Source organism: Saccostrea cucullata, unplaced genomic scaffold, assembly GCF_032062105.1.
Source record: "Saccostrea cucullata isolate Sc308-1 unplaced genomic scaffold, CSIRO_AGI_Scuc_v1 ctg7960, whole genome shotgun sequence".
Lineage (NCBI taxonomy): Eukaryota > Metazoa > Mollusca > Bivalvia > Ostreida > Ostreidae > Saccostrea > Saccostrea cuccullata.
In genome coordinates, this window is record NW_026936377.1 from 30,118 (window position 1) to 56,654 (window position 26,537).

At 34.5% G+C, this 26,537-nt stretch overlaps 1 protein-coding gene across 1 annotated transcript in view; it reads right to left on the bottom strand.

Annotated features, from left to right (window-relative positions):
* LOC134245413 (uncharacterized) overlaps positions 1-26,537 on the bottom strand; it is a 41,987-nt gene extending 15,450 nt beyond the window's left edge. The window contains exons 1-6 of the mRNA XM_062727702.1: positions 26,485-26,537; positions 17,347-17,429; positions 17,167-17,233; positions 16,793-16,931; positions 16,453-16,600; positions 16,204-16,267 (exon numbers count right to left, since the gene is read on the bottom strand). Coding sequence (XP_062583686.1) covers positions 16,204-16,267; positions 16,453-16,600; positions 16,793-16,859 — 279 coding nt within the window. The 5' untranslated portion in view covers positions 16,860-16,931; positions 17,167-17,233; positions 17,347-17,429; positions 26,485-26,537. The remainder of the gene's footprint in view (positions 1-16,203; positions 16,268-16,452; positions 16,601-16,792; positions 16,932-17,166; positions 17,234-17,346; positions 17,430-26,484) is intronic.

Here is a 26,537-nt window from a genome sequence, read left to right on the forward strand (position 1 = left end):
ATATGGTATTGGCGAGCTACCTTTGTTACAACGCAAAATGTTATAACAACGCGAAATGTAATAAACCTGGATTATTACATTTTGTGTTATTACATTTTGCGTCGAGATCGACGCAAAAAGCAATAACGCAAAATGTAACAACGTGCTTTTTCGTTGTTACATTTTGCGTTACTTTATTTTTGCACTGCAGATTCAGGGAATCATGTGGAACTCATCTTCTGTGATGTTTTCTGTAAGAGATGAAGACCTTTCTAAATTCAAGTCTCCACCATACGGTATTGGAGAGCTTCCTTCTGAGTGATCCATTTTACCTCAATATGGAATCGGAGAGCTGGCTTCAGTATAGTCCAGCTTCCCACCGTACGAGGTTGGAGAACTGCTCTCATTGTAAAAAGTGTTGTCCCTCGTACACAATTCTTCCTCTCTTTCTTACCTGTATCTCTGTTCGTGGCTCGTCTCTCCATCATCTCTTCTTTTTCATAATTTCCCCTTTTTGTGAAGTTCGAGGTTAAGTTTTTGATCTGACCTCTCCCGATCTTATTTCGTTTCTTTAATTGCGGGAGGGATTCATCACCCTCTACTAACTGATCTTTCTGATTATCACTCTTCGTTCTCACACAGTTTAATCTGAAAGACTTGAAATTTTTCCGAGACACAGATTTACCCGTTTATTACATTTTTACCCGTGAAATACTGTAATTTATTCATTGAATAAAAATGATATCCTGTCACAGTGTGAAAGGATATCAAAACGATATCCTGTCACAGTGTGACGAATATCAGAAGTGCGGGAAAACTCTCGATTTCCCTTCACATAACGAAGATTGTTGTAAAAAAAATCTTCCTTTACCTAATATAAGATAGATGGAAATAAATAAACCATTCTGACAGCGAATAAAACTGTCAAAATTACCAAAAATATGTTGCTAAATCCATGTTTACAGTGTTTTCACCTCAGTTATTTATGACGTCTCAACCGCTCAACTATGACGTCATGTAGCCTATGACTGTACGTATTACAAAAAGGCAAAGAAAAAATCAAAGAATTTTTATTTAAAAATGTAATAAACAGAAAATTCAATGTTTTGTAATTGAATATGGAATTTATTTCACTCGTGAGACAGGATTTTTTGATATTTTCACTCGTGCTTCGCACTCGTGAAAATATCAAAAATCCTGTCCCACTCGTGAAATAAATTCCATATTCAACTACAAAACATTGAATATCCTCTATTCATTTTAGGTTCTACCTTAGAGTAACTTGAACACTGTTTTTTTAAATATTTTGTTTATCATCCTGAGTATTTTTTGAGACAGAAGTTTTGCGTAGACTTTTTCACTATTTGATTGGTTTGCTGTTGTGTCACTGGTTTGGTCTGACACTATGTTTTTTTTCTCCTTTTACCCGACAAACATTCTTAACTGTCAGCTTGTCTTTTTCTTTTGACTTTAGTCAGTGATATAACCTTAGTGTCTGGGTTAGCACTTAAAGTCTATTTATACAAATGTAAGTTCCGCATAATAGTTACTTACATAATACGTATGAAAAACAGACACACAATCGCAAATATTAATATGATATTTGTATCAAATTACTCATAGTAAATGTATGTCAGAAAGTTCTTATAAACTTTCAACGAGAAATATCAGAATAAAATGACATATTCAAGCTAAATTAATGTAATAAAGGAATTGTCAGAGTTCTTACATTACTCTTAATCTTGCAATTTTTAAAAAAAAGAAACTAATCATCAATGAATTGTCTCTCTTTGGTAGTACTCTTCAGTGAAGAAGTTACCTTTCAAGGATAGAGCTGTGAGGCTCAAAGATGGTGATTGATACCTTAACACTATGACTCTTCTTCTTCCCCAGCCTTTTGACCTGTTAACAGAGGTCCAACATTGACAGTGAATGAATCCAGTAACACTCAATCTATCTATGTACATCAAAGGAGATTATTCAGGAATGAGTGCCTATTGTATGATTATTGAATTTTGCTAACCAGGGATTTCCACTGTCCCATGATTGATTAAGGCCTCGTTCCCAACTATGAAAATCTTTCCTTTTCCCCATAGAAATATTTATGTTACAGTGGGAGTTGAATTCAATCAAAATACTAAAATTTGTAGATACGCTGTTCTAGTGTAGTGATTTATATCATTGTATTTACAAGCTGGCTAGAGAGGACATCCCTTCCACTTGACGCATACATTGTCTCTTTCTCTCTTATTGTCACTGAAATACAAAAATATAAGTAAATCAGAACAGGATTTACCCGTACAATGTCCCTAACTCTCCTTAACTGTCACTGAAATACAAAAATCAGAACAGAATTAAAATCGCCCGTGATGATACATATACCTTCATTTGAAATTAACAGTATTACATGTTTCACTGAGAGGTCAAAAGATATTTTATGGATTGGATTGTTGTCGTACTTAAGATTTGCTTTTTAAAGATTTTCACGTAATAAGCATCACAAATATATGTTTCTTGTCTTAAGTAGCACAAAATGCAAACTTATATCAATTTGATATTTCCTTGTTACCCAAGTTTAACCAAGTCGTGTCTTTCTTGGCTAAAAAATTACTGATGTTTGTAATGAATTACAATAATCATAGTGGATTGAAATGCCTTTGAAATCGACCAATAGAATAATTTAATATGTAACCAATCAACGTTTATATTATAGCCAATCAAAGTTCCTAAATTATTAATCAATCATCAGTAAGTAGAAAGGGTATAAATACAGACACCCATAAAGCATTCGATTACTTGGTGGTTACTCATCATTTGAGTAACACCTCTTGGGCTAGGTTCTCGGTCTGTGTCGGAAAACAACAGAATTGTTCGTTAGACCACTCAGCTCAGGAGTCTAGTTACTTATTCGTTTCTCAGTGATTAATGTTTTCTAAATTTTATTTTGCCATGGCAAAAGAAGATCCAATTTATTATGAAAAACAAGAAATCTGTGCAGAAAATGAACATGATAAACATGATGACTCTGAAAATGAAGGATTAGGAGTTATATCCCATAATACGGTAGGCCTCAACAAAGCATGCACTAAAATTTCAAGCATCTGTTCTGAGTAGTTGTTGAAAAAACTGCGACGAAAATTTGTTAATTTATGAAACAGACAGATGCACTGACAAACAGGAAGTTGATATTGGATTTGAACAAAAATTAATCCCACCATATTGCATGCCTCATGAAAGAGTGTGCTAAAATGTGTAAAGCATCTGTGATGAGTAGTTGCTGAGAAAACTATGACAACATTTTATTATGAATGAAAATGTATGAAAAAATACAGACCCATAGACAAAACAGGAAGTTGACATCAGATTAAACAAAAATAAAGCCCACCATATGTTATGCCTCAGAAAAGATTGTGTTAAAATTTCAAGCATCTGCGATGAGTATTTGCATTGAAAACTGTGAGGAAAATTTGTTATGCATAAAACATGCATGAAACGGACAGACACACAAAAGAACAGGAAGTTGATATCAGATTTGAACAGAAATGGATCCCAACGTATGCCATGCCTCAGAGAAGATTTTGTTAAAATAGCAAGCCTCAGCGATGAGTATTTGCTGAGAAAACTGTGAGGAAAATTTGTTTTGTGTTAAACATGTATGAACAGACAGATGCACTGACAAACAAGAAGTTGACATTAGATTTATACAAAAATGAATTCCAACATATGACATGTCTCAGAGAAGACTGTGTTAAAATTTCAAGCATCTGCAACGAGTAGTTGCTGAGAAAACTTCGACAAAAATTTGTTACGGACAGCTGGACAGACGGACAGAGAGACACATAAGGGTAAAACAGTATACCCTCCTCTCCTTCAGAGCAGGGGTATAAAAAAGAAGAGTCAGTTGACAAGCGGTCGTACTTAACTGAGAATGATAAAGTACTTTAGAGTACACCAGTAATATTTTATAATCTTTTAAATGCAATTAAACTGCTTTATGTATGAAATTCTACTTTAGTTCAACATAATTATATATTTTAAACAAATTAATTTTGTATGTTCTCCTTAGTTTAAGAGTAATTTTAATATTTGATTTAATGTTGCGATTTATCGTTTGATCCCGATCTAATTTAACTTGGAATGTTTCACTGTAAATGTGAAAAATATTTACGTAATGCAATTAATTAAATTTTTGATATATAAAAGTTAGTTATTAGCAACTACCAATGACAATGAAAAAATGGCACAGAACCGTGGCTCTCAGCATCTGAAAATTCAGGGGGAAAACAGAGTTGTAAACCGAGGGTTTTTACAATAGCTCCATCTCTGCTTTATCTATCTGAATTTTCTCAAGCAGCAGAGAGCTACAGTTCTGCAGCTTATGCTCAACCCTGAAGTGCCTTCGTTTAAGCACTGGTTTTGAACCAGTCTTTTTCATACCTTAAAAATGCATATGTAAAAGTTTGATAATAGGCTGTGACCCTACTCTACCCCCAGGGGTCAAGGTTTGAAGAAAAAACAAAAATCCAAATTATCAGAGGATGCTTCCATATTCACACAACTTATCAGGGCTTTGGTGTTCTGTAAGAGATTTTTTTTTAAAAAAAATCCCTAATAGTTTATATTTCAATATAAAACTTTAATTGCCAATTGTTGCCCCACCCTAGCCCCAAAGATCAGGATTTGAGAAAAAAATTGAATCTGCACTATGTAATTCTAAATTATTTAGCTTGGCCCTTCATTTGAACTAACTATATTCCTCTTCATCCCTTCTTTGTAAAAGAAAGTATTGACAAAGAACAAGACACATCTTATACCGCGTCTAGATGAAAGGGCATGTGGTAAATATTCATAATCTGAATCACTAACAAAGCAGACATCGGCATCTAGATTAGGGTCAAAGTCCTCTCTGAAAAAATATGAATAATCACTACTAAATTTTACTAAAATATGACATTCTGTAAAATGTTAAGTCTTAGTTTTCTGTTTTACCTCTTCTCGTCATCACTGGTAGTGAGCTGCTTGGTGTCTGTTTTGGTGTTAAGCTCTTCAGTGCCCACGCAGCTTGATGAAATTTTCGGTGTCTGCAGATTTGGGGTATCATGTTGAACTCTATCTTCTGTGATGTTTTCCATAAGACATGAAGACCTTTCTGAATTCAAGTTTCCACCGCACGATATTGGTGAGCTTCTTCCTGAGTGATCCATTTTCTCACCATATGGAATCGGAGAACTGGCTTCAGTATAGTCCAGCTTCCCACCGTACGAGGTTGGAGATTTGCCCTCGTTTTAAACAGTGTCGTTCCTCGTACACAATTCTTCCTCTCCCCCCCCATTTCTGTTCGCGTCTGGTCTCTCCCAGATCGTCTCTTCTTTTTGGTGGTTTTCCTCTTTTTGTGAATTTCATGTTGAGTTTTTGATCTGACCTTTCCTGGTCTTATTTTGGTTCATTAATTGTGGCAGTGATTCGTCACCCTCTATTAATTGATCTTCCTGATTATCACAGGTCACTTTCATACAGTTTGAAGACTTTTTCCCAACATCGATTTCCCTTCCTTTTTGGTGTTACTTTAAACAACCTGTCTGAGTATTTTTTGAGACAGAAGTTTTATGCAGACTTATTTCACTATTTGATTGGTTTGTTGTTATGCCACTAGTTTTGTCACTATGATTTTTCTTCTTTTACCCGACAAACTTTCTTCACCGTAACTTTGTCTTTTTCTTTTGATTTTAGTCAGTGGTGTAACCTTAGTGTCTGGGCTAGCAGATAAAAGCTACTAGTATATATACAAATGTAAGTTCCACATAATAGTTAACTATATAATATGTATGAAAAACAGAAACGTAAACTCAAATATCAATATAATATTTATGTCAAATTACTCATGGTATGTAAAAAAGTTATTATAAACGTTCAAAGAGAAATATCAGGAAAAAAAATTGCGAATTCAAGCTTAATTAATGTAATGAAGGCATTGTCAGATGTTACTCTGAATCGTGCAAATTATGAAAAAAAAACAAGAAACTGTTCACAAATAAATTTTCTCTTTTTGGTAGTACTCTTCAGTCAAGAAGTTACCTTTTAGGGATAGATCTGTGAGGCTCAAAGAGGGTGAGGGACACCTTAACGATTCTCTACTTAATTTTACCCAGTCTTCTGACCTGTTAACAAAGGTCTAACATCGTCAGTGAATGAATCAAGTTACACTCAATTTATGTACACCAGGAATGAGAGCTTGTGTGGTAACTGAATTTTGCTAACCAGGGATTTCCACTGTCCCATGATTGATTAAGGCTTCGTTCCCAAATGTGAAAATATTTCCTCTTTTCCCAAAGGAATATCTGTGTCACATTCGGAGTTGGATTCAATAGAAACACAAAAAGGATTATGTGACATAACTGCTATCTGGGGCCCCTTTTTCCACAACGAATTATATTTAATCTACAACGATGTCTGTAGTTTTCAAACATGAGTGAATCAATATTACGCCTTTTGAATTGTTACATAGTTCAGACACATTTTAGTTTTAAGGAATACTGCAGTATCTTTGAATTTTTAGACCCTATTACAGCTAAATTCGGCCAGGTTTGTGAGAATATGTTCTCTTATGGCAAGAGAATAGGCGGGTCTTAGTACAATATAGGGATATGCGTGTCTGAGAAGACCTTATAGGGCTATTGTTATTATTTCGCACATGGTCATTGTCCAATCCGATGACAGAACAACACACGTAGTATAGGTCAACTTACCTGTTATAGTTTTCTACATTTCAAACTTTTATAATGGTCAGCCAAGGCTATTTATTCTTAATAATACATATGGATTTTCAGCGTTTACGGTTTTTAGGACAAGAAATGCACATGAAATTTGTAATCACTGATACTCGGGAATACGTGTAAACCTAGCAAATTGCTCACCAAACACGCTACAAAACTTTAAACTAATGTATATTTATCAATTGTTTATTACTGTATATAAATTTTACTGTGATCTCGGAAATTGTTATATGTAGATTCATGTCTAATCTGTGACTCAAATGCATTAAAAATTATCGGAAAGCAGTAAAATTCCAAGCATGTTCCCATAGTATTTTTGTGGTACTCACTCATAACGAATTTCATTTAGCTGATTGGTCAGTTAGAAAGTATAGCCAGTGTCTCGAAAAAGCAGATTTGGGGTATCATGCAAATGAATTTATTCTTACGTCAGAAAATCTAGTTCCGTCCATCTGTTCATAATGGGAAAGGCTAGCTAGACTTTACATTAAAAATATAGCATGTGAGCGCAGTAAGGTACAATTTTCTCCTTTCACATACAGGTAGATTTCAATTAAATACAGACCAGCCAAAGGAGAAAATTGTACCTACCTGCGCTCGTATATTTTAAGGGCTTCAAAGAGTGAAACGGGGTCAAATTTCAATGGGAATTGGATGTAAACATGATACCCCTACCACAATAAAAGATCCATATCTTTTAAATCACCTTAATATTTTTGTTAAAAATAGTATTTTATAAACTGAAGGTACACATAGTCAATTTAAAAAAAAAAGTATGTCATGTAGATGCCACAGTGAAAAAATCATAGTGCTTCAAAGGTTAATTTTTCTATGACAGACCTGTAGACAAATGAGATTTTATATCTTATAGCTTTCGTGAAAGTGGATGATGGTTATATATGATGAATCCATTATCTTATTAATTTTATCTACTTGTGTTTTATGAAATAAATCTGGCATTTTGAAAGGCTGTATTTGCTTTTGATAAGCTATTTTAATCTCCATCTTCATAAAGACGTATAAACACCTGTCAGATAGATAAAACAGGTGTGTCAAATGATCAGAGTCCACACACAGGACAACCACCATTGCTGAACTGTCAGGTAATAATTTTTTTTTTTGCAATTGAAAATCACAAAAAAAATAATTGAAAATTCTATTCCATAGACTTTAACAATAGGAAACAAAATTAAAATTTCTTTAAAAATGAAAGATTCAATAAACCTCGATTTTTAAACAATACATGTACACTGAATCATCTATTTAAATGTGCAGGCTTGTAGTATGAGGCGGTACCGAACACCCCATCCCCTCACCTACTTATATTGGAGAATAGTCTTCAGCTGTAGTTTTAATATAATTTTTATTTTATACGAAAACTTCATTTAAAAGCATTTTCCCACTTTTTCGCCCACATCCCCTGTGAAACAACAATTCGTTTTTACAGGTAATAGTATTATGCATTGTTATTCATACCAGTTTTATTATCACGGAAAGGGGACCCCCAGCATTGAAACTGCAATGCAATATGAATCTGTATCAGCATATGTTACCCAAGATCCTATTAAAATTTTGTCCCCAATGTTTTTATCGTTATATTAAGCTTTTATCTCTCCCTCTAAACATATGTGGGAATTAGATGTTTGGTATTTATGGGAAAATAGTCTTTTCTTATGTTAAATCCATCTCCTTCGCCGTTTAAAATTACCGAATCCGCAAATATTTTGTAATTATTATAATATCCTTGTTATCAAAGTTTATTCAAGCATATGTGTTATAGATAAAAAGATAATAAAACTCGTAATATCATCTATAAATAGAAGTAGTTGACAGTAAGTAGCCGGCAGTAATAACATTCATATTATGCATTCAATTAAAGCAAATTTTAAATCACAAGCATCTTTTTTGCAAATTAAAAATATGAATAAGATAATTTCGAAATTTAAAACATAGGAAATTTAGAATTATTATTATTTTTTTTTAATAAATCTTTGATATCTGTCATGTTTTACAGTTGGCCACTAAAACTAGAAAATACCATGAATTTTGACATTTTGCAGGCTATAGTATTTTGTTTTTCTTGCATAAAATGTACAATATAGTATTAGTAAATAAGTTCATCCTATAATAGTGACATGTGTATAGTTTTCCACAGCAACAAATAGGTACAATATGAAGTTTTTTTTAACGTAGGTTTAAATTGTATCTATTTGTTGTCGTGAAATACTATACACTACACCGTGGAAAAACTATATACATTACACCCGGTCCATAAGACCTATATATTACTTTACTATATGTACATCAATCCCATTATCAATAAATATCAATAAAGATGCGCACATAACATTATTTAGATTCGTATATTAACAAAAAAACACAAAACATAAGTTTAAAAATTTGGCAAATTGTCTATAATTCGAGTAAAAAGTCAAATTTTCACCCTTAATCGAAGAATGGTGTATAGTTTTTGCCCTGTCCGTCTGTCTGTGTGTCTGTTTGTCCGCAAAAACTTTAACCTTACTTATAACTTTTGAGTGGGTGGGACTATGGCTTTCATATTTTACATGACTGCATATTCCTTGCAACAAGACCTTCCTATGGGTACCATCCAAATTTGACTTTTAACTTTGACCCACTTTTGAAAAAAAATACCAAACTTTATCCTTGGCCCCAACTTTTGAACAGTTGATGCAAGGGCATTCATACTTCATTGTGACAAGATATATTTGACCTTTTGCGCTTGACCTAAGAAAATGACTCAATTTTAAAAAAAGTTAACCTTGGCCATACCTTTTGAACAGCTAGTACTATGGCTTTCATATTTCAGAGGCATGTGATTTTTCACAAAACCTTTTTAATGGATACAAACAATTTTGACATTCTGACCTAGACCTTGGAGTTTGAACAGCTTTTGAAAAACGTCAACCTTGGTGATAACTTTTGAACATTTGGTGCTATTGTTTTTTTTATTTCACTAGATTCTTATAACTTATTTCTTCCCTTGAGTATCATTAATTTTAAGTTTTAATCCTTTGATCTTGCCCTTGGAGTTTGATCCGCTTTAAAAAAAACATTTTATCTTTGTAATAGCCTTTAAAATGTTAAAAATTAGGCTTCCATATTTCAAATTTTTATTTATTGATAGTTTAGATAGCATTTTTGATCTCTTGACCTTGGAGTTAGACTTGCAATTGAGAAACTTCAACTAACTCCAAAAACTGTCGTACTTGTACGGGGGCATCAGTGTTTCAGAAACACATCTTGTTTTTTAGACTCCTCTCCTTTAAAAAGATTTAAAAAGAGTTTTTGGTCTGATGTGTTATCTGCATATCTTTCTGCCGACTTGCCACAGGAAAACAGTGCTTACTGGTATGAAAAAAAATGTACGATGCCCTTAAACCCAAAAAATAAATATGCTATTAATGTTGAGGTTTTATGTTTTAGTTACGACATCTAATGATGGATCCCTATATCTATACGTGATTATCTGAAGAAAAAAAATCTGCATGCTAAATGGCCTCAGATATACAAATTTATTTTCTGCTCTAACAAAACATTTGTTCTTTTTGCAAGAAAGTCTTGATATCATTTGGCTATATACCAAAGAAGGCAAACGGCGCGCATGCACCAGTGAGAAGAACAACAACGTATAAATGACGAACTATAAAATCGGGCATTCGGTTTCCTTTAGTTTTATGGGTAATGTAATGATTATAAAAGCCTCTTCTATTCACATCTCCAGTGTTGTTTGGTAGTATGGTGGCTACTAAACAGATGGCAGTGTGAATAACCCAATCTTGTCGTGGCTCTTTTACGCGTCAACGTCATATTCAGGGTTGATTAGAACCCATTCAAGGCTCTCTCTGACGACAGGTTAGACGTTCTAAGGGGGAATATTTACGAGAGACTGCACAGCAACCCGTACTTGCCTCTGTCTTAACTTAAGCAACGTGCGTAAAAAGACAGACCCCATGGAAATTCCGTCAACTGTTAAGGGTTTCGTCAAAGGTCAACATGTCAAAAAAATTATATTATCAATAGCTCAAAACCTATGTGTGGTATAGGGTCAAAACCTTTACAGTTTATAAATATATCATTAATTAATGGATAGAAAGTATCACTTGATAACAAATATTTTTGAAAAGATATTTTTTGAGAAAAATTGTATCAGAAAATGTGCATATTTAAAGAAAAATGCATCTGCTTAATTCTGTCTTTTTTGTGAAATCCATCATTGCAGAAATAATATATGTTTATCATTGAAGGGCAAGTTGGACGTGAATGGTCTCTGAAAGGCTTATATTGAAAGCATGACATGTATAAAGACAAGGCCCATATAGAATTCGCCATTTGCAATGTACTTTCACTTTCAAGTCTTAACATTTGGACAAAATAAACAGGGAAAACAACTTTTCAGAGGCTATCCAGGTCCAACTTGCCCTTCATTGACAAACATATTTTGTTTCTACAATAATGGTTTTCACTAAGAGCGTTGAATTAATTAGGTGTATTTTTTTAAAAATATATGCATTTTTAAGAATTTTTCTTAATTAATATTTTTTCCAAGTATTTTTTTTATCAAGTGATACTTTCTATCTGTTAATCAATGAAAAATTTATTAACTGTAAAAGTTTTAACTTTATACCTCATATAGTTTTGGGGCTATTGTTAAAATAAATTGTTGGACATGTTGAACTTTGACGAAACCTTAAAAGACTGCATGAAATGCATATCGTCCATAAATACTGAAAAAATGTGTATAAGACTAGTGCATCAAATGGTACAAAAAATCGTTGACAAACTTGTCGTCATCAAGTTGAACGTGTTTTGGTTTTTAGCACTTTGCTTACGTGACGTAACGTATGTACATTTCACAGTTCATAATTTCCTATCAATTTTTTTTATTTTGGTCACAGTTTTTCGGGCATTTTACATATTTTGTAAATAGATAAAGAATTTTAAGTTAATTTTAACAGGAATTTTTTTTTCAGGGCATAAGAGACTACTTCCTGGAATGGAAATATAAAGTGTTAATTTTCTGTTTCACCTTTTCCCGTCATCAATGATAGTGAGCTGTTTGCTGTCTGTGTTGATGTTGAGCTCTCCATTGTCCATACAGTTTGACCAATGTTTCAGTGACCGTGGACTCAGGGAATCATACGGAACACCTATTTTCCATTAGACAACGGGACATCTCTAATTCTGATTTTTGATGAGGTACATAATCATGTATCATAAAGATGAAGTGTCAGACTAGAAACCCTAGATTACTTGCTTTGATATTTTACCACAAGGTAATGGCCAATATCTGTGTTTGAATTTGTGCATTTATATTAGAAATATCATATCAATCATTATGGTCACCACGGATCATAACTGGAATTTTTTTGTAAGTCCAAGGGGCATAACTCTGTCAAAAATGGTGTGATCGTATCCAAAACAGAACTTGACCTAAATATTCATCTGATAAATCTGTATATTAAATTTCATCTCAGTATGTGCAACGGGTGAAAAGAAAATGAATGGAAACTGCAAATAATTGGAATTTTGTAAAAAAGTCCAAGGGGCATAATTCTGTCAAAAATGACTCGATCATACTCAAAACAGAACTTGGTCTAGATATTCTTATGATAAAAATGTATATTAAATTTCATTTCAGTATGTGCAACAGTTGCAAAGAAAATGAACGGAAACTGCAAATAATTGAAATTTTTCTAAGTCCAAGGGGCATAACTCTGTCAAAAATGGAGCGTTCGTACCCAAAACAGAACTTGACTTAGATATTCATGTGATCTGTATACCAAACTTCATTTCAGTATGTGCAACGGTTGCGAAGAAAATGAACGGAAACTAAGTGGACCGACAGACCGACAGACAGCAGCAAAGCAATATGCCCTCCCTTCTTCCAAGGGGGGCATAACAATCACATGTAATTATAATGGTTAAAATATTCATGATACTACAGGCTTGCATTAAGGTAATGAGATGGGAATACATTATTTTGCTATCTCCGGTGGTACATGTAAGGTAGACTAGGTTTCATTTTAATCATAAATGGTCCTTTAGCTTCCACTTATTGACGATTCAATTAAGAATTCAGTCTTTATGCATCTTCACAGACAGTATGCCCCAAATTATCAATGCCTGATGTTACAGAGCCCACCTTGGTGGTGTGTTGTTGAACAACTCATGCCCTTGTATACCGTACGGTAATCATCATAAAGTGGTCATTAGGAATCCCCTGAGCTGATACTTGATGAGCACCTGCATATCATGTACTCTAGTCAACATTAGATGACAAGCTTTTTCAATCACAATCACGATCACAATTTCATACATTTCGGTTTCCGTAATGGTGATTGATGAGGTTTTCCATAAGATCCTTCACTGCTTCATTCTCTCATTATTATAATAAGATATTCTGAAGTCCACTCCTTTCACAGATCACATTCATCCTGTCCTGTAAATCGTAATCATAAGATGATATTGTGAAGTCCACTCCATTGACAGATGACGTTCATCCTGTCCTTTAGATGGCAATCATAATATGATATTGTGAAGTCCGCTCCGTTGACAGATGACGTTCATCCTGTACTTAAGATTCTCCTCGTATCTCTGTACGTCCTCGGGTGATATTCTTTTAGCACTCTCCAGTATCGACTTGTGGACCTCGGCCCTTTCTTTCTTTGTTATGTACACACCTTTCTCAAACCGCTGCCATGCCTTCTTACGAGTGTACTTCTTCAACTTTATTAAGGCATACACTATGGCCTGCAATTATTCAAGTCATTTTCACCTGTTCTTATTTAAAAAAAAAACAATGAAGCTAATTTTAAAAGCAATTCAGATTGTGCTGTATTTCTTTTGTTGACTTTGAGCTTAATAACTCTCTTTACACCAAGTTCTACATGTATATATGAGTGTGTAAATATATACTTGTCTTTTTCCCCATTGAAAATTCCATTATGATTTAAGTTTTAGTGGAAAGACTTACACATACTAATATTTATGCAACATAAACTTCTTAAGTACATCAATAATACAATAGTTTGAATCCCTTATTGACAATACAAAGTTATATTAGATATAAATCTCACCTCTGGGATCCAAACATCCAGGACGTAGTTCCAGTCAGGGAACTCATCACTAGCAACCTTTGTCTCCTGTTTGTACCAGGCCAACATGGTGTTCAAAATGTCTTCATGCTGAAAAGAAAACAAGATATGGATAAATACGAGGGGCGTTCAATAAATAATGTCCTCGGTGGTCAAAAAGAAACAAAAATCGCTTTTTAATGATTTAATCTTAATGATTTCACTTAAATATTCTCTTTTAATTAAAACACATGTCCGTAACCTTTTTATTCAATTTTTAATTGTTTTTAGAACACAGTTTTGAGTATGACCCTTCGTATACTGGAAAATGGCAGATCCCATGATTTGCTGTGCTTGTTTTTTCTTTCTGAAAGGTGTTTTCCTAAGTTTGGGAAATGAAACAAGTCAAGGATCGAAAGATCTGGCGAATATTGTTGATTTGACAAAACATTAACTTTCTGTTTACCCCAAAACTCCTTTACTCTTCATGGCCTGTGGGTTTGGACGCTGTCAGGAAAAAAAATTAATGTAGTGAATTCCTCATTCTGTTTCCTTCCTCTCATAAACCTTTCAATTTTTTGGCAAATATTTTGCTTACTAGACTCCTCCAGAAATTGAACTGCCTCCCTATATATGTATTTGAACGACAAGACCGCTAATATTTAAGAAAATAGCATATAAAACTGTTTTTGTGTTCTTGCAAATTTTTGTTTTCTTAGGCCTTTGCAGTATTGTCAAGTTCATCTTATTCTAATTTTGTTTTGAGGGTTTAATGCAAAATGGATTCAAGTTTCATGATCTGTTTGAATTTCAGAAATGGATAAGAACAATTTTTGATTTTTAAAAAATAATTGTTTAGATATTCTACATGCTCTCGATTTCACTCATATATAAATATAGGGTGACATTTGAGTATTAAACTTTTTTACAATCAAGTGTTTCTTTAAAACAGTGTGAACTACCCCCGATATGATGTCTATCAAATTTGCTATGTAACTTAAAGTCAATAAAACATAATCTGTGATAATTTGTTGAATTATCGCTAATATATAATGGTTGTTGTATATCCTTGTTGAAAAGGAGGGTTCCCATTTTTGATGACCATTACATAATTTTTGTTAATTGAAATCCACCTGTTCATGTGTGTATGAAACAGACATAAGTTGCTGTAAATTCCACATATTTCAGTTAATATATTTTTGGGAAATTAACAAGTTTTACAGCTGCTTTAATGACGCGTTCAATTTTACTCTAACTTACTAATTCTTGACCATTTTAACGCAGTGTCTCGAGTAGCCCTTGTTTTTCAGCTTCCCACAATGAAATTATGCGATGAAAAGTGGTCACATAAACTGTTATCATTTCATTAAAGATTTAATAATTAGAAAACGTCAAGCTTAATATCATATGATTTCTTTGTTGTATGTCATGGAGCTAATGACATTATTTATTGAACGCCCCTCGTACATTTGTGTAAAGTATATGTATATCATATTTTGCTCAACATGGAAGCATTAAGAAAATGTTTTCTAAAATCATGAATGAAGAAAAGCTGTTATTATTGCTTCACAATTTCCAAAATTCTATACACTATGAGTTTATTATATCTAGTAAATCTCTAAATTATAAAGTTTTCATGACAAAATTAAAAGTAGGTTATCAACTCAGTATGGATTTGACTACAGACTAAATGGGAAAAGGAAGCTGTCCATGAATTTACATGAGAACAAAAATGGATTTAGTGCCAAAACCTAAAACTTTGATACCACCTTAAATTAATAAACCTACAGTATCATTGAACCCACCTGGTCCTCGTCAGCGATTGGTCCAAACCCCGGGTTCTTAAGGCCGTCCCTCGCTTTAGATAGGCCGTATCTGTAGGTGGTATGTTTCTCACTCTTCTTCTTCTCCCTGAGGATATCTAGCAGATATTGCTACAAAAAAATAACATCAAAGTAGTACTCTCTAAAGATATCTCACAGATACTGCTACAAAAATAACATCAATAACTCCCTAATTATGTCTAACGAAAACTTTCTTTAGATATCTAGCAGATATTGCTACAAAATACTTAAGATATAAAACAGATATTTTTTACAACTTTTCAAAATGCTACACGTGAACTCTTTAATGAAATACTAGTGTTCCTGCAAGATTTACACCTTACTTTCATACTATTAAGAATTAAAACACATTAACACCTATAAATTAAGATATCCAGCAGACTTAAACACTTAGGATATAAGTAAATAAATGATGGCATTGTGGGTTTGATTCACTACAATCTTTACTGAGTTCTACATCACTAACATTGATACATGTAATCAATTTAACCTTTAAAACAATCTACTTACCTTTACTTCACTGGATTTTAAAAACTTCACAAGACTCTCATTTCTCTCTTTAATCTTCTCATATCTGAAATGGATACTTTATAAGTTATGCATCTAAGAATCACTGCGATTATTGAATACATGTATGTAAGAGTATTCAGAACAAAAGGAAACAAGCAAATATACCCAAGAGGAAAACCTACTCATTTTTTTACCATCTACTTAATAATCATTTTGTCCTAACATGATTACATGTACTGAAGAAGACACATTTTAGTGATTTCTGGATCCGGTTCCTCTGAGCCTAGAAATATAAGACTGTCTCCACTGTCGACACTGGACATCGGTGAGGCCGGGGGAGACACAGTGTGGGGGACAGGTGATGGGGGCGGGGAATTCTCACAAACCTCTTCCTCCTCTGAAAAAAAAATCAAAAATATTTATAAGTCATGCAGTTTCATGAGGCAAAATGTTTTCACCTGAAAAATAAAATTAGATATAAAATTCAAGATGATGGCTGCATTTTGTGACTACCGGTATACACAACATATGTGCTTTCTAGGATCAATGTAATCATTCATTATCTAAAATGTGGAATAGACTGAATGACTACCTTGTAGACTCTCCATGAATTCTGTGTCCTCTTTCCTCAAAGTTCCCAATATCTTCTTGGTCATGTAGTTGTGAACTGTGTCTACAGCCTTAGTGAACCTTTCCAAACCCTCACCCTCTAAACCGTTTCCTTTTTCCTCTGTTTAAAACAAAAAAAAAATTATACGAAATGTATATCAGTATCATTTTGACACTTTCTGGAAATCAAGTACATGTATAATTCACTAAAAGAGCACCGTGTATTTTTAAAAAATTACTTTTAAAAATCTTGAAAGATAATCAGTTATGAAAGCACTGCAAAGCATTAATTTATTTATATTTTTCAACAACATAGAGTACATGCAGTTCTTGAGAAAAGCATAATGTACAAACCGTGAAGAGATCTGAATCCTGAGTGTTATAAGGAATTACTGTTCTTGGATTGTAATTCAGGGTCAACCTGCATATTGAAGCATATTATTCTGAATCATGCAATCTATGAAATTATTAAGAAACTAATTATCAATGAATTACCTATCTTCCTTAGTGAGAACTCTTCAGTCATGAAGTTACCTTTTAGGGATAGAGCTGTGAGGCGCAATGAGGGTGAGGGACACCTTAACGATTCTCTTCTTCTTCTTACCCAGTCTTCTGACCTGTTAACAGAGATCGAACATTGTGAATTTATAATTCCAAATAAAATTAATCTATCAATTTATTTACATGCATCAAATAACAAGAGGCCCAAGGGCCTTGAATCGCTCTTCTGATAATTTGTACAAACTATCACTTCTATTTAAAGCCTCTCACCCTAAGTATCCTAAGACCCAAGTTGCATCAACTGACAAAGTTTGATGATTCTTAGCCAATTAGGACTGAAAATATTTTTAATAACAAAGCTATAAAAAACCATAAGAAGATCACAGTGACCTACTTTAAGATTAAATTTTTTTAGGACTCAAGATGCATTATTAGACAAAGATTGAAGATTCTAAGCCAATGAGTATTTGAGATATTTAAAAGTAGATCACCGTGACCTACTTTTTTGTCTACATTCTTTGAAAACCCAAGATACATCAACTGACAAAGTTTGATGATTCTAAGCCAATAAGTACCTGAAATATTCAAAAGTAGGTCACCATGACCTACTTTTTGGTCAACATTCACCGAAAACCAAAGATACCCCAACTGACAAAGTTTAACAATTCTAAGTCAACCAGTACTCGAGATATGAAAATATAGCCATAAAATGTGAAAAGTAGGTCAAGGTGATGTAATTTTTGGTTTGTGATCCCCGAAAACTCAAGATGCATCAACGGACAAAGTTTGATGATTCTAAGTCAATATCATCTTCGCTAGCCAAGGGTTTCTGATACGCTACTCTCCTCATAAACCCTTGGCCTACGGTGTTCATAAAAATCGGGAATTTTTTGCAGAGTTCTGATTGGATTTCAGTACACACCTGTCGACCAATCATCAATTTTTTTTTGTAAATGACGATATTTGCATTCGGGATACTTCTTGACTCTTTAATCTCGGAATTGAAAAACGCAAGTTAACAATGATCCGTAAGATAACATGCAATTCTATAAATAGCTATGGTGTCATCCAATATCTTCTAAATATGTGATTAAGAATCTATATTGAAGCTTCCGATTTGTACTATAAATAATAAATAAACATTACTCAATTATTGCTTCTAAATTATTCTTGAAAAAACTTTGATTTAATCTTTTTTTTTTTAACACGAGTCTTTATTTCTGTCGATGGCGCAATCTGTGCGTACCTGATAGATTCGAGGTCAGGTGCTGAAAACAATCCCGTCTTTTGACTTCACCGTATGCCAAGGGTTCATGAGGAGAGTAGCGTATCAGAAACCCTTGGCTAGCGAAGATGAGTCAATATGTACCTGATATATACTTCAATATAGCCATAAAATGCCAAAAGTAGGTCACCATGACCTACTTTTTTGTCTAAATTCTTGGAAAACCCAAAATGCATCTACTGACAAAGTTTGATTATTCTAAGCCAATAAGTACTCAAGATACTTAAACATAGCCATATAATGTCAAAAGTTGGTCACTGCGACCTAATTTTTTGTAGAAGATTTTCGAAACCCAAGATACATCAAGAGACAAAGTTTGATGATAATAAGCCAATAGGTACCTGAGATATTTAAAAGTAGGTCACCATGACCTACTTTTTGGTCGACATTCTCTAAAAATCCAAGATGCATCAACATACAGAGATTGATGATCTTAAACCAGTTAGTACCGTAAATACTTAAATATAGCCATAAAATGTCAAAATAAGGTCACTGTGACCTACCTTTTGGACATCATTCTCCGAAAACCCAAGATGCATCAACTGATGAAATTTGATGATTCTAAGCCAATAAGTACTGTAGATATTTAAACAAAGCCATAACCGTGACCTACTTTTTGGTCGTCACTCTCCGAAAACCTAAGTGTACATTTCAAAAATGAAAATATTTAAGAAATTTTGATCTGATACTTTGAAATAGACCTGCATAAAAAATTTAAACTAGTTCTTCTTCATGAAAATATAATCAAAATCCAGCATCTGAAGCAAATTTGAGAGTTTTCATCTCTTGATGCAACATTTGTGCAAGTTTGGTTTATACAATGTTATATAAACCTTATAGTTTTTTGGTAACAGACCTGCAACCATAACTTTTATCTGGTCTATTATCTGAAAAATGTATGTCAAATTCAGCATCCGAAGGTGTCCATTAGTGTGCATCCTAAGATGTATTGTCCATGCAAGTTTGCTCATTATAGGGCTCATAGTAAATTGGAAATGAAACATGCATCAAAAACTAACATTTTCTCTCATCCACAAAAAGTAGGTCAGATTCAGCATCCGAAGCAAGCCCGGTAGTGTACATCCTTAGATGTATCATCTATGCAAGTTTGGTCAACATAAGACTTATAGTTACTTGCAAATGAAACCTGCACCAAAAACTTTAACCTGTTCACTCAACTGGAAAATGTAGGTCAGATTCAGCATCCGAAGCAAGCCTGGTAGTATCCATCCTTAGATGTATCATCCATGCAAGGTTGGTCAACATAAGGCTTAAAGTTACTTGCAAATGAAACCTGCACCAAAAACTTTAACCTGTTCACTCAACCGAAAAATGTAGGTCAGATTCAGCATCTGAAGCAAGCCCGGTATAGTATGCATCCTTAGATGTATCATCCATGCAAGTTTGGTCAACATAGGGTTTATAGTTACTTGCAAATGAAACCTGCACCAAAAACTTGAACCTGTTCACTCAACCTGAAAATGTAGGTCAGATTCAGCATCCGAAGCAAGCCTGGTAGTATCCATCCTTAGATGTATCATCCATGCAAGTTTGGTCAACATAGGGCTTATAGTTACTTGCAAATGAAACCTGCACCAAAAACTTTAACCTGTTCACTCAACTGAAAAATGTAGGTCAGATTCAGCATCCGAAGCAAGCCCGGTAGTATCCATCCTTAGATGTATCATCCATGCAAGTTTGGTCAACATAGGGCTTATAGTTACTTGCAAATGAAACCTGCACTAAAAACTTGAACCTGTTCACTCAACCGGAAAATGTAGGTCAGATTCAGCATCCGAAGCAGGCCCGGTAGTATCCATCCTTAGATGTATCATCCATGCAAGTTCGGTCAACATAGAGCTTATAGTTACTTGCAAATGAAACCTGCACCAAAAACTTTAACCTGTTCACTCAACTGAAAAATGTAGGTCAGATTCAGCATCCGAAGCAAGCCCGGTAGTATCCATCCTTAGATGTATCATCCATGCAAGTTTGGTCAACATAGGGCTTATAGTTACTTGCAAATGAAACCTGCACTAAAAACTTGAACCTGTTCACTCAACCGGAAAATGTAGGTCAGATTCAGCATCCGAAGCAAGCCCGGTAGTATCCATCCTTAGATGTATCATCCATGCAAGTTCGGTCAACATAGGGCTTATAGTTACTTGCAAATGAAACCTGCACTAAAAACTTTAACCTGTTCACTCAACCGGAAAATGTAGGTCAGAATCAGCATCCGAAGCAAGCCCGGTAGTATCCATCCTTAGATGTATCATCCATGCAAGTTTGGTCAACATAGGGCTTATAGTTACTTGCAAATGAAACCTGCACTAAAAACTTGAACCTGTTCACTCAACCGGAAAATGTAGGTCAGATTCAGCATCCGAAGCAAGCCCGGTAGTATCCATCCTTAGATGTATCATCCATGCAAGTTCGGTCAACATAGGGCTTATAGTTACTTGCAAATGAAACCTGCACTAAAAACTTTAACCTGTTCACTCAACCGGAAAATGTAGGTCAGAATCAGCATCCGAAGCAAGCCTGGTAGTATCCATCCTTAGATGTATCATCCATGCAAGTTCGGTCAACATAGGGCTTATAGTTACTTGGAAATGAAACCTGCACCAAATACTTTAACCTGTTCACTCAATCGGAAAATGTAGGTCAGATTCAGCATCCGAAGCAAGCCTGGTAGTATGCATCCTTAGATGTATCATCCATGCAAGTTTGGTCAACATAGGTCTTATAGTTTCTTGGAAATGAAATCTACACCAAAAACTGCACCAAAAATGTTAACCTGCTCCAAAACCATTAACCTGGTCATTCCTTTGCTGAAATTGCAGCATCTGAAACTTTGACTGTGAAACACACTAGAACCATCTTCCATGCATGTCTAATCAATATAGGACATAGAAGTACTTAAAAAGAAAACTGCTCCAAGAAACTTAACCTTAACCTGGGACGCCGACACCGACGCCGAGGGTATTACATAAGCTCCCCCAACTTCGTTGAGGTGAGCTAAAAAGTAGGTCACAGTGACCTACTTTTTCATAAATATGATTGAAGGTTCTGAGATGCATCAACTTACAAGATTTGATGATTCTAAACCTCTCAGTGTCTGAAATAATTGGATTAAATGTTTTAAAAAGAATAAGTCATTAAGCTCAAAAAGTAGGTCACGCTGACCTACTTTTAAGTTGACATTGTTCAAGGACCCAAGATGCATCAACTGACAAAGTTTGATGACCATAGGCCTTAAAGTGTCCAAAATATGCCTTCAAATCAATTTGAAAACAAATGCCCAAAAAATTTAAAAAGTAAGTCACCGTGACCTACTTTTGAGTTAACATGATGTGAAGTTCTAAGATGCATCAACTTACAAGATTTGATGATCCTAGTCCTAATGGACTTTTACGAGAAGCACTGACTTCTACAGTTGACGGTTTACTTGGACATTTAAACTTGTATCATGTACGGAGGTACAGAATTGATAGTACAAAAAAAACCTTTCTAGTGGTCATACGTATGGTGTGTTAGGGGCACTTACATGTGAAGGCCGGGATTTAAGTGTAGGGTGGATGTCATTTTCCTCAAGGACAACTTCTTTGTGCATTAAAATAACCCGTTATTTTCGTTTAATTAAACGTTGAGCTAGATATTTATGTCGTAAAAGAGCTTCCGTACATTTTTCTAGTGTAAAAGTAAGCCGTCAACTGTAAAAGTCAGCGCTCCTCGTAAAAGTCCAATAGTAAGCAAAATATAAACGTTTTTATTATTTGTAAATTTAGGTCAACTTTTAAGTGACCTTGAGACCACGCCCTTTGCCCCAGGGTCATGCCTTGAACAATTTTTTATCTTCAACATATCCTGATCCTTGTATATAAGCTTGGTGAAAATCTGCCTGGTAGTTCTGCAGAAGAAGATTTTTTAGCAACCAGTACTTTTGGTTTTGTTTTCCTGATTATCTCCCCTTGTTTAAGGGTCCCAACCCTTATGTTAGTACAAATGGTAGCCCTTGGGCCAAGGATACCATGTGTCAAATTTGACACTGATTGGCCAAAGGGTTCTTGTGTTATGGCCCATATTCTAAAAAGTTCACGCGCACCGCACAAATGGCCATAGCGCATTAGCTCTTTGAGCCTTTGGCTCAGAGAGCTAAAAAAAAATTCTCAAGGAGCGAGAGCTTATTTATTGTGCTGACGATTATTTGTCACTACTTTGGGTATTTATTTCATGTAGTTTAAACTTTCACTGGCCTTTAGAATGGTATACTATTATTGCAGCCCGGAGGACCGGGCTGCTCTATACATATAAGTTTAAGTGTTGGTGTATGGGGATTGGGGTGGGAGTAGTTATTTAGAATTTAAGGTTTTCTAAACATTGAAAAGATTGTTAATCAGAATGTTCTTTGCGTTTATAAATTACGAGATACATAATATATTTACTTCCATAAAGTGAATCTGTAAAAATATATACGTTTTTCATATTTAATATCTAAAGTTGCTCATCATTTACTATCGAAAAAACGACAGGTCCCCTTTTTTAGAACAACGAATTTTACTTCTCGGATAAAAACGTACTCTGCACAGTTCGTGTTTTATATTCTAATATTGAAAAATAATACATTTTTAAATATAGGTGATGCGTGTGTATAAATTCAATTTATATTTTATGCAGCCAACATTTACTTGAGGAATTGATCAAGTTTAAAATGGTATCGTTTTTGATTGATTTTTATCCGACTACAAGTTTTCAAAATATTCGCGACTATCGTCTCCATCAATTAGACGCATTCCTTTTCACACATATCGAAGCGGTTTGATGATCAAGACTCATTTTCATTGTTTACTTAATATATTTCCCGGCGACAATTGATGGTTATATCAATGTTTTCTTGTAATTCATATATTTAACTCTTATATTTGATACTTTGTTTACATTCTATGGGTCCGAAACAGTCCTGTATATATAGTTTTGTATTGTCGGTTTAAAAGAGTTCCATTTCGATATCCGTAAACCATAAACAGCCATTTGTAAGAATCGAAGGTACGTAAATGATCAGGAACTGCAGTTGAAAGTATGATTAATTTTTAAATACCATTTAAAATTATTTTCAAAGCAGGGGAAGGTATGTAAACTACACAAAATAAATACCTAAAGTAGCTACAAAAAATCGTCGGCATAAATCGAAGGTTTTTACAATGCTTGGATCTGTAGCTCTCTGCTTTATCTGTCCGAATTTTCTCAAGCAGAGAGCTACAGTTCTGACGCTAATTGTGCGGCAAATAAATTTCAGTATCCAGTAATTTTCCACTACCCCATGTAGGGCCTAATTTAGGCCTCGTTCCCAATTGTAACAAGAGGCCCAGGGGCCACATCGCTCACCTGAGCACATCATCTAGGAAAGACGCACAAATGATTAGATCAGAATTACTGCTTGAAAAAGTTTTTGATAAAAAGATTTTTATAGATTTTTTAAACATTTTGTTTGTATATTACTTTGTAATAATTTGAATTTGACTCCCCATCATTTCCTCCCTACCCCAAAGGGTACTCATGATTTGAACAAATTTAAATCTTCAATACATGAGGATGCTTAGATGTCAATATGACTTGACATAGCTTTTCTGTTATTGAGATTTTTCCCTTTATTATACCCCCGCTTAAAAATTGGGAGGGTATATAGTAATCAGTATTTCTGTCCGTCTGTACGTCCGTCCGTCCGTCCATCCGTCTGTTACGCTTTGGGGTACCCATCTCTTATTCGCAATTCCTCTCATACCACTGAATGAAATTTCATGAAACTTTCAGAGAATCTTTATTACATATATTGCCATTGTGCACCTCCTATTAACTTTTTGATCTGACATATATTTTGGATTTTCCAGAGCAAAACATGGACACTGCCATTATATTCATATGGGAGGCGGGGGTATCATTTAGTGAGCTCATTGCTCACAGTACCTCTAGTTTTCCTATGTAAAATTTTGATCCACCATTGAGACCCTTCCTAACCCTTGAGGGTTATGATTTGAATAAAGATCTTTAACACTACCTAAGGATGCTTCCATATAAATATCACTCATCATGCTTTGCTATTCTTTAGAAAAATGATTTTTTAAAATATATTTTAATGTAAAGGGTGTTAAGAAAGTTCGTTCCACATTTTTCTTTTATTTTCAAAAAGAAATACGATGAGAAGATATTTACAATTTGTGATATTTTATGTTTACAGTGTCCATTCCTGCTATTGATAAGGTTTTAACTGTCATTTGTTGAATCAATAAGGGGAGGGTAGGTATTAAAACAGATGATATCTGTTCAGAAAAAAATAGGGATGACACATATTTGTGACATATATTAAGCACGGAGGTCAGAACATCCTTTCAACTACTATGCAAAAATTATCAAATCTATGAAAAATTTCAAAATGACAAACCTATTCTTTTGAAAAGTAATCTATCGTTCTTATACCTCCGCTTATCAGCTTGTCTGATGCAATATAAGCTATGAAGAAACAAAAGTAAAATATCCTTTATTTTTGCTCAAAATAACCAGCATTTCTATCATTTGGGTGCCTCAAAGGTGTTATATACTTTTTCATACAGGAAAAAAAATCCTTTATTTTCCTGCTAGAAATGAATTGCTATTCATATGAAGCACACTCATGATTTTGTCAGACTTGAAAATCCATCTCTTTAGTTAAGCACTACTATGAAATTTTTGAAAATATTTCATCCTGGAACGAACTTTCTTAACACCCCTTAAAACTTGGATCCCCCATTGTGGCCCCTCCCAATCCCTGGGGGTTATGTTTTGAACAAACTAGAATCTACAATATCTGAGGATGCTTCCATAAGAATATCACTTATCATGCCTTTGCAGTACTTGAGAAGAAAATTAATTTTAAAGATTTCCCTATATATTCCTAAGTTAAACCTTGATCTGCCATTGTGACCCCAATCTACCCCCGGGGGTCATGATTTCAACATACTTGAATGTACACTATCTGAGGATGATTCAACATGAGTTTCATCTTTCTGTCCCAATGGTTCTTGAGAAGAAGATTTTAAAAGATTTTCCTATATATTCCTATGTAAAAACTCTGAACGGCCATTGTGGCCCAATCATACCCCCGGGGGTCATGATCTGTACAAATTTGAATGTACACTATCCTAAGATGATTCAACATGAGTTTCATCTTTCCTGACCCAGTGATTCTTGAAAAGAAGATTTTCAAAAAATGCCATTAATTTTTCACCACTTCAAAATTATCTCCCCTTGGAAGAGGGCATGGCCCTTCATTTGAACAAACTTGAATCCCCTTCACCTAAGGATACTTTGTAGCAAGTTCAGTTGAAACCGGTCCAGTGGTTCTTGAGAAGAAGATGAAAATATGATTGATTGATTGATTGATTGATTGTATACTGTTTAACGTCCCTCTCCAGAATATTTCACTGATATGGAGACATCACCATTGCCGGCGAAGGGCTGCAAATTTAGGCCTATGCTCAGCAATTACGGCCTTTGAGCAGGAAGGGATCTTTGGCACCTGCTGTGACACAGGGCCTCGGTTTATACAGTCTCATCCGAAGGACCGCCCATTTAGTCGCCTTTTACAACTGAGGACCTATTCTAACCCGGATCCCCATGGGGCAAGATGAAAATATGAAAAGTTTATGAAGACAACAACGACACCAAAGACGACGACAGACGACGGTCAAATTTTGATCAGAAAAGCTCACTTGAGCCTTCGTCTTAGGTGAGTTAAAATGCCCTCCTGTTTGCCCAGTGAAATATTTATGTGTCACAGTCAGAGTTGAGAAACAATAGAAATATCAAAATATGAAGACTAGTGTTGTGTTGATTTATATCATTGTACTTACAACAGCTGGCCACACAGGACATCCCTTCCACTTTACCCAGACAATGTCCTTCT